We start from the raw sequence: 15140 nt of genomic DNA on the forward strand, positions 1-15140 counted from the left end.
TAGAGTTCTATAGGAGCGACAGTTTTTATGTGCTAGTGCAGTTTAGGCGCGTCCAAGTTCCGAGATCAGATCGGCACATACTGTCAGCATCAATCCACTGACATGTCTCCTATCCGAGTCATGGGCCTCGCTTGTCTGCTAGCTTCCCAGGCCGGGACATGGGCGCCGGTGACGTTGTGACAGTTGACCAAACACCCGGGATATAGTAGTTTTTTCCAGGACCCCTCTCTTTCGTCCATGGTACGTGGCGCGAAGCTTCTGGAAGGGGAATACCTCGGCTCCAATCATGCCACTGCAGCGTTTCAATTATTATTTTTGCAACATTTGTGTTTTATACTGCACATTTCGATCTATAATAAGTGTCGCAGTTTTATACTCAGTTTAAGTTAAGTGTAATATAAGTTACAACATTTATTTTGAATCGGAGGGTACTACTCCCTCCGTTCCTAAATATAAGTCTTTTAAGATATTTCACTAGAAGTCTACATACGAAGCGAAATGAGTGAATTTACACTCTAAAATATGTCTATATACATCCGTATGTAGTCCACTGATGAAACCTTTTTAAAGACTTATATTTAAGAACGGAGGGAGTAGTAAACATGGTTCTTTTGCAGATTAGGGCCCTTTGAATTGTCGTTTTTAAAACAAATACATCGGTAAAATATACTTCCGTAAGGAAAAACCAGACCAACTATCCATATACGCCTGGTTGATCTTTTTGGCTTGTAACATTTACACCGATTCGTTCGATTACATCTATAATTAGCCGGTATTTGATACACACCTCAGCCCGTCGTTTTCCCCACCAATCCGTAATCCTATGCTCTCATGAGACTAGGCAAGATCGATGGCTTGCCGTCGCAACCACAACATACGGGCAGGCTCTAGCGCTGATGGAGTGCCGACGTCAGTGACTGGTTGTGGTGTCGGCGAGGCGCCAACGACATTGGCGGCGTCGGCGGCTAGATGTTGTTGACGGGGTTGTCCGATGCGTCAGATCTCGTCGTCGCCGATGACCTGGTCGAGCTCGCCCGCCACCACGCGACTTCTTAGCCGGCTGCGCGTCGCGGACCGCCTTGATCATAGAGGTGGAGGTCGGGATAGTGTCCGGAGCAAGGCCTGCAAGGGCAGCCGCCTCTTGAGCGCAGCGGCCATGATGAGCTCGAATGATCCAGTCGCTTTTCAAATGGAGGAAGGAGGAGCGGTGGTGGTGGTGGGCGGTGGTGGCGGCAGCAGCTTCCTGATCCATTTGTCCATCTTCATCTCCCACAAGAGTCAATGAGGAAGAATACACGGACGTGGGAACCGTGAAGGGGAACGACATGATTTACAAGGGGAAATAGAAGTCGACTGTATATTACTGGACACCAGTATTATACGGTTGTAATTTGTTATGGGTGTGAGACTTTTTCGGGCCTTCCAAGGGGGGGGGGCTTATGGATATGTTCCGCCATAGATAGGCAATCGAAGAGGAGAGGCCATCGGTAGGAGCAGTGTCGTCACGTCCACACCACCATACATCTAGCATGCTTCGCTTAGTGCATTTCTCGAAATAGGCTTTCACCCCGCTATATATATAGCAACCACATGATACAACATGAAACCACTGTTGGGCCAAAACAACACATCCACGGCCAAAAAAGAAAAGAAAGAGAAAATAATGCCAACACCGATGGCTTAACGAAAACAATAATGACCCGCGACCGCTGCGTCTCCTCCGGAATATTCCCACCATGATCCAAGCATCATGATCCATCGCGTACCAAGCAGCACCTTCACGAAGGATAATGACGACGACGACACTGCTGCCCGGACAGGTCCTAGGGTTTCCCCCGTGGCGTGGGAAGGAGGCACACCCGACACCCTTCAGGAAGGAAGGGTGGCACTCTCAAGCGTCACCGTGTCGGTGTCAAAAGACAAGGATTTCTCTCGACCCCCAAGCCACCACCCACCAGACAATCACAGACGCACCACTAAGCATGCCATCCACCAACAAACGCCACCTCGGTCTAGCAATCATCATCGTCGTCTCACCATGGTGAACTTAGCAAGGCCGGTCAGTCTGAGGCGAACCACCCGAAGACACGATCTGACAGGGAGACAACCACACAGGAGGGGACCACCTCCACCGTCCAAGACGGTCGCCGTCCGGACACGACGACGAGAGCACACCGAACCATTGGAACCGAAGGGCAGCAGCAGCGCAGCCACCCGGAGGGCGTCCTCCACCGCCATCGGCGGGTGCCGACCGGACACAGCAGCCAGGACACACCAGACCAAGAAGGCCCGCCCGAGCGTCGGCCAAGTCCCGGGGCTCGTAAAGTCCCCGCTGCCGTGCTGCTGCATGTAGGCCGCCATCGTCGCTCCCATCATCATGCTGCAGCGATGCGATGTCAACGTTGTCATCCCCGTCGCGAGCCGCGCCCCAAACTAACCAGAGGCGACGAGGCAGTCCCGACCAGACCCAGATCGGGCCCGGGGGGTCCAGATCTGGACCTGGAGGTCCGGATCGCTGCCACCGCTACCCAAACTAACCAGAGGTGTCGAATTGCCCTTCTTGCCTTTGCCGTTTCTCTTGAAACCAGTGGTCTTGCTCACCATCAACACTTGATGCTCTTTACGGAGTTCAGACTCTGCGACTTTCAGCATCGCAAACAACTCGCCGGGAGACTTGTTCATCCCTTGCATGTTGTAGTTCAACACAAAGCCTTTATAGCTTGGCGGCAGTGACTGAAGGATTCTGTCAGTGATAGCTTCTTGCGGGAGTTCAATCCCCAGTTCAGCTAGACGGTTTGAGTACCCAGACATTTTGAGCACATGTTCACTGACAGACGAGTTTTCCTCCATCTTGCAAGCATAGAATTTATCGGAGGTCTCATACCTCTCGATCCGGGCGTTCTTCTGAAAGATAAACTTCAACTCCTGGAACATCTCAAATGCTCCATGACGCTCAAAGCGACGTTGAAGTCCCGGCTCCAAGCCATACAAGACTGCACATTGAACTATTGAGTAGTCCTCCTTACGTGCTAACCAAGCGTTCTTAACATCCTGATCAGCCGTAGCGGGTGGTTCATCTCCTAGCGCAGCATTAAGGACATAATCCTTCTTTCCAGCTTGTAAGATAAGCCTAAGATTACGAGCCCAGTCTACAAAGTTGCTTCCATCATCTTTCAACTTAGCTTTCTCTAGGAACGTATTAAAATTCAGGATGACACTTGCGTGAGCCATGATCTACAACACAAATATATTCAAAGTGGACTTAGACTATGTTCAAGATAATTAGAGTTCAACTTAATCAAATTATATGCTAAACTCCCACTCAAAAAGTACATCTCTCTAGTCATTTGAGTGGTTCATGATCCACTTACACTATCCCAAGTCCGATCATCACGTGAGTCGAGAGTAGTTTCAGTGGTAAGCATCCCTATGCTAATCATATCAACTTATATGATTCATGATCGACCTTTCGGTCTCATGTGTTCCGAGGCCATGTCTGCACATGCTAGGCTCGTCAAGCTTAACCCGAGTGTTCCGCGTGCGCAACTGTTTTGCACCCGTTATATGTGAACGTTGAGTCTATCACACCCGATCATCACGTGGTGTCTCGAAACGACGAACTGTAGCAACGGTGCACAGTCGGGGAGAACACAATTTCGTCTTGAAATTTTAGTGAGAGATCACCTCATAATGCTACCGTCGTTCTAAGCAAAATAAGGTGCAAAAAGGATTAACATCACATGCAATTCATAAGTGACATGATATGGCCATCATTACGTGCTTCTTGATCTCCATCACCAAAGCACCGGCACGATCTTCTTGTCACCGGCGCCACACCATGATCATCCATCAACGTGTTGCCATCGTGGTTGTCGTGCTACTTATGCTATCACTACTAAAGCTACATCCTAGCAAAATAGTAAACGCATCTGCAAGCACATATGTTAGTATAAAGACAACCCTATGGCTCCTGCCGGTTGCCGTACCATCGACATGCAAGTCGATATTTCTATTACAACATGATCATCTCATACATCCAATATATCACATCACATCGTTGGCCATATCACATCACAATCATACCCTGCAAAAACAAGTTAGACGTCCTCTAATTTTGTTGTTGCATGTTTTACGTGGTGACCAAGGGTATCTAGTAGGATCGCATCTTACTTACGCAAACACCACAACGGAGATATATGAGTTGCTATTTAACCTCATCCAAGGACCTCCTCGGTCAAATCCGATTCAACTAAAGTTGGAGAAACCGTCACTTGCCAGTCATCTTTGAGCAAAGGGGGTTACTCGTAACGATGAAACCAGTCTCTCGTAAGCGTACGAGTAATGTCGGTCCAAGCCGCTTCAATCCAACAATACCGCGGAATCAAGAAAAGACTAAGGAGGGCAGCAAAACGCACATCACCGCCCACAAAACCTTTTGTGTTCTACTCGAGAAGACATCTACGCATGAACCTAGCTCATGATGCCACTGTTGGGGAACGTCGCATGGGAAACAAAAATTTTCCTACGCGCACGAAGACCTATCATGGTGATGTCCATCTACGAGAGGGGATGAGTGATCTACGTACCCTTGTAGATCGTACAGCAGAAGCGTTAGAGAACGCGGTTGATGTAGTGGAACGTCCTCACGTCCCTCGATCCGCCCCGCGAACAATCCCGCGATCAGTCCCACGATCTAGTACCGAACGGATGGCACCTCCGCGTTCAGCACACGTACAGCTCGACGATGATCTCGGCCTTCTTGATCCAGCAAGAGAGACGGAGAGGTAGAAGAGTTCTCCGGCAGCGTGACGGCGCTCCGGAGGTTGGTGATGATCTCGTCTCAGCAGGGCTCCGCCCGAGCTCCGCAGAAACGCGATCTAGAGGAAAAACTATGGAGGTATGTGGTCGGGCAGCCGTGAGAAAGTCGTCTCAAATCTGCCCTAAAAGCCCCATATATATAGGAGGAGGGAGGGGGACCTTGCCTTGGGGTCCAAGGGATCCCCAAGGGGTCGGCCGAGCCAGGGGGGAGGACTCTCCCCCCCCAAACCGAGTCCTACTTGGTTTGGTGGGAGGGAGTCCTTCCCCTTTCCCACTTCTTCCTTTTTTTTTCTTTCCTTTGATTTTTTTCTCTCTTGGCGCATAGGGGATTGGTGGGCTGTCCCACCAGCCCATTAAGGGATGGTGTGACCCCCCCCAAATGCCTATGGGCTTCCCCGGAGTGGGTTGCCCCCCTCCGGTGAACTCCCGGAACCCATTCGTCATTCCCGGTACATTCCCGGTAACTCCGAAAACCTTCCGGTAATCAAATGAGGTCATCCTATATATCAATCTTCGTTTCCGGACCATTCCGGAAACCCTCGTGACGTCCGTGATCTCATCCGGGACTCCGAACAACATTCGGTAACCAACCATATAACTCAAATACGCATAAAACAACGTCGAACCTTAAGTGTGCAGACCCTGCGGGTTCGAGAACTATGTAGACATGACCCGAGAGACTCCTCGGTCAATATCCAACAGCGGGACCTGGATGCCCATATTGGATCCTACATATTCTACGAAGATCTTATCGTTTGAACCTCAGTGCCAAGGATTCGTATAACCCCGTATGTCATTCCCTTTGTCCTTCGGTGTGTTACTTGCCCGAGATTCGATCGTCAGTATCCGTATACCTATTTCAACCTCGTTTACCGGCAAGTCTCTTTACTCGTTCCGTAATACAAGATCCCGCAACTTACACTAAGTTACATTGCTTGCAAGGCTTATGTGTGATGTTGTATTACCGAGTGGGCCCCGAGATACCTCTCCGTCACACGGAGTGACAAATCCCAGTCTTGATCCATACTAACTCAACTAACACCTTCGGAGATACCTGTAGAGCATCTTTATAGTCACCCAATTACGTTGCGACGTTTGATACACACAAAGCATTCCTCCGGTGTCAGTGAGTTTATATGATCTCATGGTCATAGGAATAAATACTTGACACGCAGAAAACAGTAGCAACAAAATGACACGATCAACATGCTACGTCTATTAGTTTGGGTCGTCCGTGGACGCATCCGGGGGCGCATTTATAGCCGGACCTTTCAAACAACCCATCATACGTCCGTGGACGCATCCGGTCAGTGATCGGACATGAGAGAAAATGACTTAACTGGATTCTTCATATCGTTTCTATATGTCTGGCTTGTCCATGAATCCTCATATCCATGTTAAATATAGGAAGGATATGAGGGTATACGGACGTGTGCGGACGCGCCGCCACATAAGAGGCGACCTCACCCGGACCTCTTTTTTTTTCTTTATCCATGATTTTTTTCTCTCTGTTTCTCTTTATCAATCATGTACTAGTGACTGGATATATAAAGAAAGAAATATATAGTTACACGTATCGAACAAATAAAGAACACGTCTGATCACTGAACGAAACGCGTTCGCGGACGTTTGATGGCCCGAACTTGTGTCATGGTTGAAGATGCTTTTGGCTACGCAGTTGACATGGCTTACTACAGTAGTCGTCCCCTCGACCCAGTTGTTGACAAAATTAATGATGGAATATTCGGAACGCCGGGGCGTTCATGCATGTAGACGCGCTTGACTTGCCTGGTCCGTTGAAACCACGCACGGGGGAGCGGTCTCAGGCGAAAACCGGCCACTTGTTTTTGACCTCGCCGTGGCGTCTTGCAATCAAGCCAGCTACGGGCTGACATGCCAAACTTCAGCACATGCATGTGGAGTGTTTAAAAAATAGCCACCGTTGGTCCTTTCCCATTGATTTTTTTTTTGTCAAATTGTATTTCTGTGTTGTGATACTATACGTACATACATGTGGGGCACCTCCCATCGCATGTGCTCAACAGTCAATTCGCCGCATACATTTTCAGCATCGCGAAATATGATAGGACAAAACATGTGTGTTATCTGTTTTATCTTCCTTCCACTTAGCTAGAGCCTAGAGGAGACACGCTCTGTTAATCAGACCTAGCTAGCTAGGTCAGTAGAGGACTGGATCGTTTGCCTCTGGCTGAATTCAGCATTTGGCACGAGTAAAGTGCGGCATTGCATTTGACTTGAGGATGCTATGCTGCCACTACCAACTACTCCCTCGGTTGCTAAATATAAGTCTTTTAAGATATTCTATTAAAAGATTACATACGAAGTAAAATGAAAGAATATATATTTTAATGTATGTTTATATATATATATATATTCGTATATAGTTTTTTAGTAAAAACTCTTAAAAGATTTATATTTAGGAACGGAGAGAGTAGTAGCTAGCTCGGCAAGCGCAAGAAAATGATGGATCAGCCGGCCTGGAATGGATCGATTAAACATGGTTTAACATGGTTGATCGAGAGAGCGTGTGGGTACGTGAGTTAGTGGAGAGCTAATTAAATCCCAGCAGCTCCTGCTCCTGCTCCTGACGCGCCATCGCTCCTCCTCCTCCTCCGTGGATAGATTCGGGGGACCAACCGCGACGACCCAGCTCCGCCTAATCCGCGCAACTGGGCGCTTTGTTAATTCCAACTAGCCCACTGATTCGCCCATGAGTTCGTCGCCCGGTCAGGTCTTAAAAGTTTCTGCCATGTTCCCATCGGACAGATACTGCATGCGACCTCTTGTAGTTATCTGCCTGAGATCACCACGGGTGTTACTTAATTTATTTACTGCATAGCTGATGTGTCTACTACACATGGGTTAACCGGCTGGTGCCAACCCGGGCTCACGCAGTCACAACGCACCAACCCCCGAGCCGAAATATCTCCACAAATGGCTGCAACGTAGACTGTGAACTGTTGCCGACGTAGACTGCAACGCGCGCGCTCGTCCTAACCGGCGTCGGAGTCTTGTCGCTCCTACCGGAGTATCCAACAAGAGTACGGCTCAACAATTCGCACGCGCACGTCGGCTCCATTGATATGAGCACGCCACCGTGAAAGCTACTCGACTCCTCCGGGCTGGTCTCCGGCTACCCAGCGATACAAGGCGCTTTACAGCCGAGCGGGTCGCCCACAGCGAAGCTCCAGCCGCAGCCGCAGCCGCAGCCGCCCAACAAGGTGTGTTGTGTTGCATGGCAGCTGATTGGAAGTTGGCATCGCATGTGTACTTCAAATGCGTGTGGTCCCCAAGAGAAAATGAACTCTTCTGAAATAGTACAACGATTTTTTTTTTTGGGGTCTGTCGACTATAAAGTAAAAAAAAAGACGATGTCTTCCTTTCTTGTTGTTGAAAAAATCAACTAAGGTGAGAAAAAAAAATAGTGAAAGCATGTTGAAATTCTGGACAAAAAATGTGGCTTTCATAAACTAGAAATTTAGTAGAAATGAACTTTGAGAAGAAGATTTACTCAAAAAAATAATAGAAAATTGGAAAAAATGGACGGAACATTAGGAAGATAACAGGAAATTCAAATAATAATCAATGCTCTAAAATCTTGTTTACGGTTGAATTACAAAAATGACGGCCCAAACAATTATTTTGTAATACGGGAATTAAAATATTACATTATCAAAATAGATAGCATGCAATACAGTAGGCTTTCAACTTCTAATAAGAAACTAGAAACATGGATGCATTTTTTCCTGTTTTGGACATACAGAAGGGTGAAAATAGGTAGATTTGATCCTTTTGTAGCACTTTAGCACAAAATAAAACAGGATTTGAAAATATTTTGAAACATTGCCCTTTTTCATGACGCCCAGGGCTGAGGCACCATGCTAGATAGCATGACGCTCTGGACAGGGGCGCTATGTTGAATGGCGTGACAACCCCCTCTACCGAGGGGGTCATGCTATATAACATGGCGTCCCAACCCATAGACATCATGGAAAAGGGTTAATTTTTGAAATATTTTTCAACGCGATTTACTTTGTGCGAAAGTTTGAGAAAAGGGTCAACTCTGTACATTTTCACTTACGCAAGAGAGAACCCGTTGGCAGCACCATCGTTCTACCTCGTTCCGATGTAAACAGATGGAATCGGTTCGGATAATGCTTTTACCATATCCCTTATCATATTTTTAGGTCGGATTCGGAGCGGAGCGAATAATAACCGGATGCGGATTCGAATGCGGATTACATCGGACCAAGGATTCGGATCGGGTGCGAACTGGATTCGGACAGATAACGGACAAAAAAATTCGAAGGATACGTGTAAAAAGACATGATTTATTTCTATTATGCTACAATGTGAAAATATGTATCCATGCAAGCGCATAACACTGGTGTTTTTAAGCTATAACTCCCATGATATAGTAACAATATGTAGTATCGATAAATTCATTTTGTTTTGTAGTCTGTTAAGATGAAGTCTGCTCTATTCGACTACTACAAATTAACTTGAGTTCATACTTGTACGTGACTGCATACGTGGAAGAAGGAACCACTACTGTGTTCATACTTGTTTATACTCAGAAATCCTATATGTATATGTAAGCAAACCACCGTGTAGATGCATCACCTGCATACATGTACGCAATCACACACCTATGTCCGATGCGCTCCAGCGTATATGTACGTACGACATCTATTTATATGTGGTGATTTTTATTAATGGCCCACGTGGGCATTTGTTCTTCTCAAATGGGCTAAATTTATCGAATAATCCTATTTGACAACCGCGGACAATCCGTAAAAAATACCAGATAATCTATATCAGTCGGATATTATCAATATCATATCCTCTATCATATTCGCCGGATATCTGGTTGATCAAAATTCGTATCCGCATCCATATCCTTGCGATTTGTGTAAGTGTATACCATATCCTTAAAAACAGATGCGAAAGCGGATTCAGAACAGAAATTATCCGTATCATTTACATCCCTACCTATGACCTTAGGCCATGGAGGTGTGCTGGGTGTAGGCCCTTGCTAGCGGGAGGGCTCCTCCTCTATTTTTACATGTTTCTTGTGTCCGTTTAGGGTTTGTGTATTGCTGAGGAAGACGAGGTGGCAGCGTCTCCTTGAAGATTCAATAAGGTCCTCCCCGCATAGGCCCCGTTTCGATGGTCCGACTAGCGTTATTGGAGGGCATGTGGAGGTGTGATTTCGAGGGATCTCGTAGACTTTAGCTGGTAGTTGTTTATGGTGGATCTGGTCGGATCCGGTCTTCATCTGTCTGTGCTCGTGTGACTTTTGATTGAATAATTTCGATCTACGCTTATCTTCATCAACGACGGTTGTTGTTCTGATCCGCTGATCCTATGAGGCCTTAGCACGACGACTTTGCAGTTGTCTACTATAACAAATTTTGTCCGGCTTTGATGAAGGAGGGGTGATGACGACGGCCATTGGCTCGTTTCAGTGTTTGTAGTAGTCGCCAGTTAATCTATGAATCTATATGTATTTTTTGTTATTTCAAATATTTGTTGTACTGTCATGATTGATGATGAATAGATCAAAGATTTTTTCATGAAAAAGAAATTCCTTACAAGCTGCAAAAAATATATGGAAAAAGAGTAAGAAAAAAGAGGACCTCATGGCCAGCAACCCACGGCCCCATCCAAGTTCAAGCTCATGCCCCATGGTTCATCAGTTTTTTTCTTGTTTGGAGGAGCCCATGGTTTAACAGTTGGACCACTGAGGGTATGGTTCATCAGATCACGCGCGCTCAGTGCCAGTTCGAATCTGCCCACGCCAACATGAAAGCTACTAAACTCCAGGTCGATCTCCAGCTTCCAAGCAACCAATGGATGACCGCTTTACAGCTGCACTGATTTGCCCGGAGGTTCATTGGCCACTACCGACTAAACTATGTATGTGCATGGCACGTTTGTTGTTGGCATCCCATCTTTCGGGTACTAGCGTTGTTGGCACTCCCGGTCCCGCTCCTCCAGATCACCGGCGTTGATCCCCGTCCAGCCGGAGGCACAGGAGACGTCGCTAGGGCGGCGTACACGCAGCACCGACATCGTTATCAATGGACCCGGTTCTTCCTTCCGCCTCATCAGGCCGAAGACGGAGCCAGGGCTCCTGCCCGTCAAGTAGGAGCACCTCATCATGGCTGCCTCCGACGAGGCTGTCTTGAAATTGAAGAAGATGGAGCGTCAACGCCGCGTCCTGGAGGAAATCGTCGTCCGTCATCGCGGCCGCGAGGAGGGCGGCCTCGTCATCCTCGACGACAGCGACGAGGAGGCGTCGGGGCCTTCTAACCCCGTTCGCAGGCGACCCAGGGCAGGGGTGGAGCAAATACGGCGACGGAGCGGGCGGTAACGACGACGACGCCGAGGGCGACTACACCACTTTCTACAAGCTCCTCGGCATGTAGAAGGCGGCAGCGGCGTGCGACGGCGATGTAGTCTAGTTTTTATTTTAGTTTTATGTTTAATTATGTTTTTATTTCCTTTTTTACAAATTTATTGCAAACTATGAATTTCTTTTGAATTTGACTCGGTTTTGACCGAATTTGGGCCGATTTTTTTTTTTTTGAAAACCAATTCGGGCGACCTTTGGGGGCGACTGGGAACCCGAGCCCCCCAGGGCGAGTTTTTCGCCGGTGCACCTCAAGACGACGCTATTTCACGTTCGTGGGGGGCCGAACGGCTGGAGATGCTCTTAGAGCATCTACACGCGTATCCCTCGAACCCAGCTCAAACGGTAAAAGAGGACAACAACCGGTCACAAAAAAATGTGATTTAAACGTGCTTCTTGTTAGAAGGATTAGAGAGAGATTGGTGGAATAGCTGTTGTATTGCATACCAGCAAATGGAGAGAAAAAAGACAAAGTCCCATCCGGTGCTCCTTTCACTTGGATCGTAGCCAACTTTGCGAATTGTGCCGAGGACTCCAATGAAGATGTTACACAGGCTTATGCTCACATGTAAATGTGGTATGTTATCTCTAGGACTACCTTCGCTAACAACGGCGGCAAGAACGCTCAATGGATGTGGCTGAATGCGCTGACAGTCCTCGGCCACAAGTTCATCTGGGGGTCGGCGACATTGGCCTACTTGTATCGGCAGGTAACAAATCATTCATAATTAGGTTTTGTTTGGCTTTCACTCTTGCCCTTAATTGACCCGTGTTTGGCTTTACGTGCAGTTTAATGATGCTTGTCGTAGGTCCTCGAAAGACGACGGAATTGATGGTTGTATGCTCCTACTTTCGGTATGGAGTTGGAAACGCCTTTCAGTTGGACGCCCTAGAGAGGTAACGTTCAAGGCCTCGATGACCACGACAACCCTATACGGCTTCCCACCTGAGCTTATAAGTGGGACGTGGTATCGGAGGTGACGAGCGATGTCAATATCGTGTATAAGCAATACACCAACGAGATGGATTCGCTTACCGCCAAGCAGGTAAACATTGATATTACATCACTCACTTGACTCCTCTACATGAAAGGAAAACATGAATGTTGCCTTTTTGTGTTGTGTTGCAGGTGGAATGCCAACCACATGGTGTCGGGCATCGCTTTGGTGATGCACACACGTTCCGGCTCAATCCAGTGTGCTTACAAGATGAACATCTTTCGCTTATGCGGTGTCCACTGATATGCAATTGATCGATTGAGTTTCATCTCCCGCATTGTGTGTTCCATTAATTTGGGTTGGTCCAGGGTCATCCGTCGGAGTGGGTGGACACAGACACGCAACTTCACAGGGGAGAAATGTGCTTGATTTGGGAAGAGATTTGAGAAGGGAGTAGAGGGGAAGTAGGGGACGGAGTTGATGTTCTCTCAAGATGTGTGGGAGCGGAGATAGGGAGAGGAGAGGGGAGGGCCGACCTGCGGGTGTATAAATCAAAGTGTGGCGTCTAAGAGCAAGTCGCAAGATATTACAAGTATGACGCCTTTGTCTTAGACGCAAAAATGCTAGACATACAAAGAGTTACATAAAGTTACACGCTGATTATGATTCTTTTTTTTCTAACTAACCATTCCTCCCTGATTTTCAAAGAGGATGGGGCCCTCATCCCCTTAATCTCCAATCAAAATCCACCTCTTTGTAAAATTCATCTAAATTATGTATGTGTAGCATTGCTCGTCTTAAACGCCACACTATGAGGATGGGGTCGGCCCTGAAGGTGCCAGCGTGGCCGGAGATGCGGCGTCTAGGTCTTCAACAATACACAATGGAGTGTGTCGCCTTTCCGTCGGACGCCATACAAACCGGTTAGCCGGATGATTTTTTTTGTTTTTTGTGAATAATTTAGTTTGTGAATTTTTTGCCTCAATAGATCAAATTTGTCAAATTTGGCGTCCAAATATACAGGTCGATAGATTACCTCTTCCCTGCATGTACAGGCAGATAGCACCGTACGTATCTCTATCTCCAACTATCAAGATCAGACCAAAAATCAGGAAAACACACTTTCCAACGTCAAAAATCGCAGCAAATCCAACCTACTACAAACCCGTCGTCACCCGCAATGACCAGACCCGCACCTCGCCGTCAAAGCTGGCGCTGCACACCCTCCATTCCTCGTCGCCGTCGTCATGGTCGTCTCCTCCTGCCTGCAGCTGCTGCTTGCCCGGCACGAGAGCCACGGCCACCGAACGGACAGCGCTGCCGTGCCCGTCGATCACGGCGACGCACGTGTGCCCCCGTCTGTCCGTCTCGCGCCGCCATGCCCGAACCGTGTGATCCGCCGACCCGCTCACAACCAGCCCGTCCCCCGTGCACGCGACGGCGAGCACCGCCTTCCGGTGCCCCCGCAGCGCCCCGATCGCGACCATGTGGCTCGCGCTGTCCTCCCGCTCCCACACCACGACGCACCGATCGTTGCCGCCAGAGTACAGCACCTGCCCGCCGCACCCGACGGCCACGGCGTTCACCGCCGCCGTGTGGCGGGAGAGAGTGGCCAACAAGTAGTAGACCGGCTTCTTGCTCTGACGTTTGGTGGTCTTGTCGGACTCGGACGCGGGCCTTGGCGCCCAGACACGGACGCGCCTGTCGGCGGAGCCGGTGTACACCGTGCCGTCGGGCGCGACGGCGACCGCGTTGACGGCGTCGTCGTGCGCCGGCAACGACTGCAAGCAGCGGAGCGACGGGATCGCCCAGACCTTGAGCGTCTTGTCCCAGGAGACGGAGAAGAGGAGGCGGCCGTCCGCGGACGCGGCGACGCCGGACACGGTGTCGGCATGCTCTATCCAGAGCCGGCGGTGATGGCGTCGGACGGCGACGTGGTTGGACGGGACCGGGAACCGGCGGAGGCGGTCGGAGACCGTGGGGAGCGCGGCGGCGAGGCGGATCCGTTGGGGCGCGCGCGAGGAGGCTCGCCACAGCCGCAGCCTCCCGTCCTGGTGGCCCGTCACGGCCTTGCCACCGTGGACGTGCGCCACGCACTTGACCGAGCCGGCGGCCGCGGTGTCGTCGCCCGGGTCGGAGCTGGACGCCGCCTCCAGGGTGCAGAGGTCGTGGAAGGCCACTGACGCCGGCCTGGCCACGACGAAACCATGCGAGGCATCGACCGCCGCGACCGCAGCCGCGGCCGGCGCCGCCGCGGGCAGAGGGAGGAGCGTGGCGACGTGGGCGAAGGAGGCGGCATTCGACGCCGCGGCGGAGAGCGAAGGAAGGGACGTGGACGACGAGGACGCCTCGGAAACCGCGGCCGCGGCGGCGGAGGAGGAGGAGGTGGAGACCGTGGAGGAGGAGGTGGACGCGCCCGATCCCAGCTTGTTGCTGCTGGCGTCGCTGTCGCCCGCGGCGGCGTTGCTACTGCTGGTAGCCATGCAGAGGCGCGGGAGAAGCTTCATCGGGTCGGGCGGAATGGAACGGAGCTGTCGTGCTGGGTTCGCGACCGAGCGCGAGCGGGCCTATTTGTAATGTACGCGCGCTCGGGCTGGCCTTTTGCCACTCTGCAATACACGGTTCGGCTCGGACGTGACCCGTCTGGTTCGCCAGCTCGTGAGAAGGTGTCGGGGGCGGGCCGGCGTGGTGGCGGTCGCCTCGCGTCAACGTGCGTGCGATCGACCAGATGGTCTGTGCTGTGCTACGCTGCTGCCCGATCGATATAGCGGACGGGTCGGGCATCAACCTGGGATCAATCACGCAGGCAGCAAATCTCGCTTTCGATGAACAGAGCGTGCTCCGGCGTCCAGTGACGGTTGGCGAGCCGTTCTCCGTCAGGTAGGACCGCCGCTTCTGTTCCATTCAGTGACACGCGAAACGCAATGCGTTTGTCGAAGGAATCAGTG

At 49.9% G+C, this 15140-nt stretch overlaps 1 protein-coding gene across 1 annotated transcript; it reads right to left on the reverse strand.

Moving 5' to 3' along the window:
• Window positions 1-12778: 12778 nt before the first annotated feature.
• Window positions 12779-14753, reverse strand: LOC123430431 (protein JINGUBANG-like). The gene has a single exon (XM_045114303.1). It carries the CDS (start codon window positions 14697-14699, stop codon window positions 13350-13352), a length of 1350 nt encoding a protein of 449 aa, XP_044970238.1. The 5' UTR covers window positions 14700-14753; the 3' UTR covers window positions 12779-13349.
• Between the last annotated feature and the right edge of the window lie 387 nt (window positions 14754-15140).

This window comes from Hordeum vulgare, chromosome 2H, assembly GCF_904849725.1.
Source record: "Hordeum vulgare subsp. vulgare chromosome 2H, MorexV3_pseudomolecules_assembly, whole genome shotgun sequence".
In the NCBI taxonomy this organism is placed as follows: Eukaryota; Viridiplantae; Streptophyta; class Magnoliopsida; order Poales; family Poaceae; genus Hordeum; species Hordeum vulgare.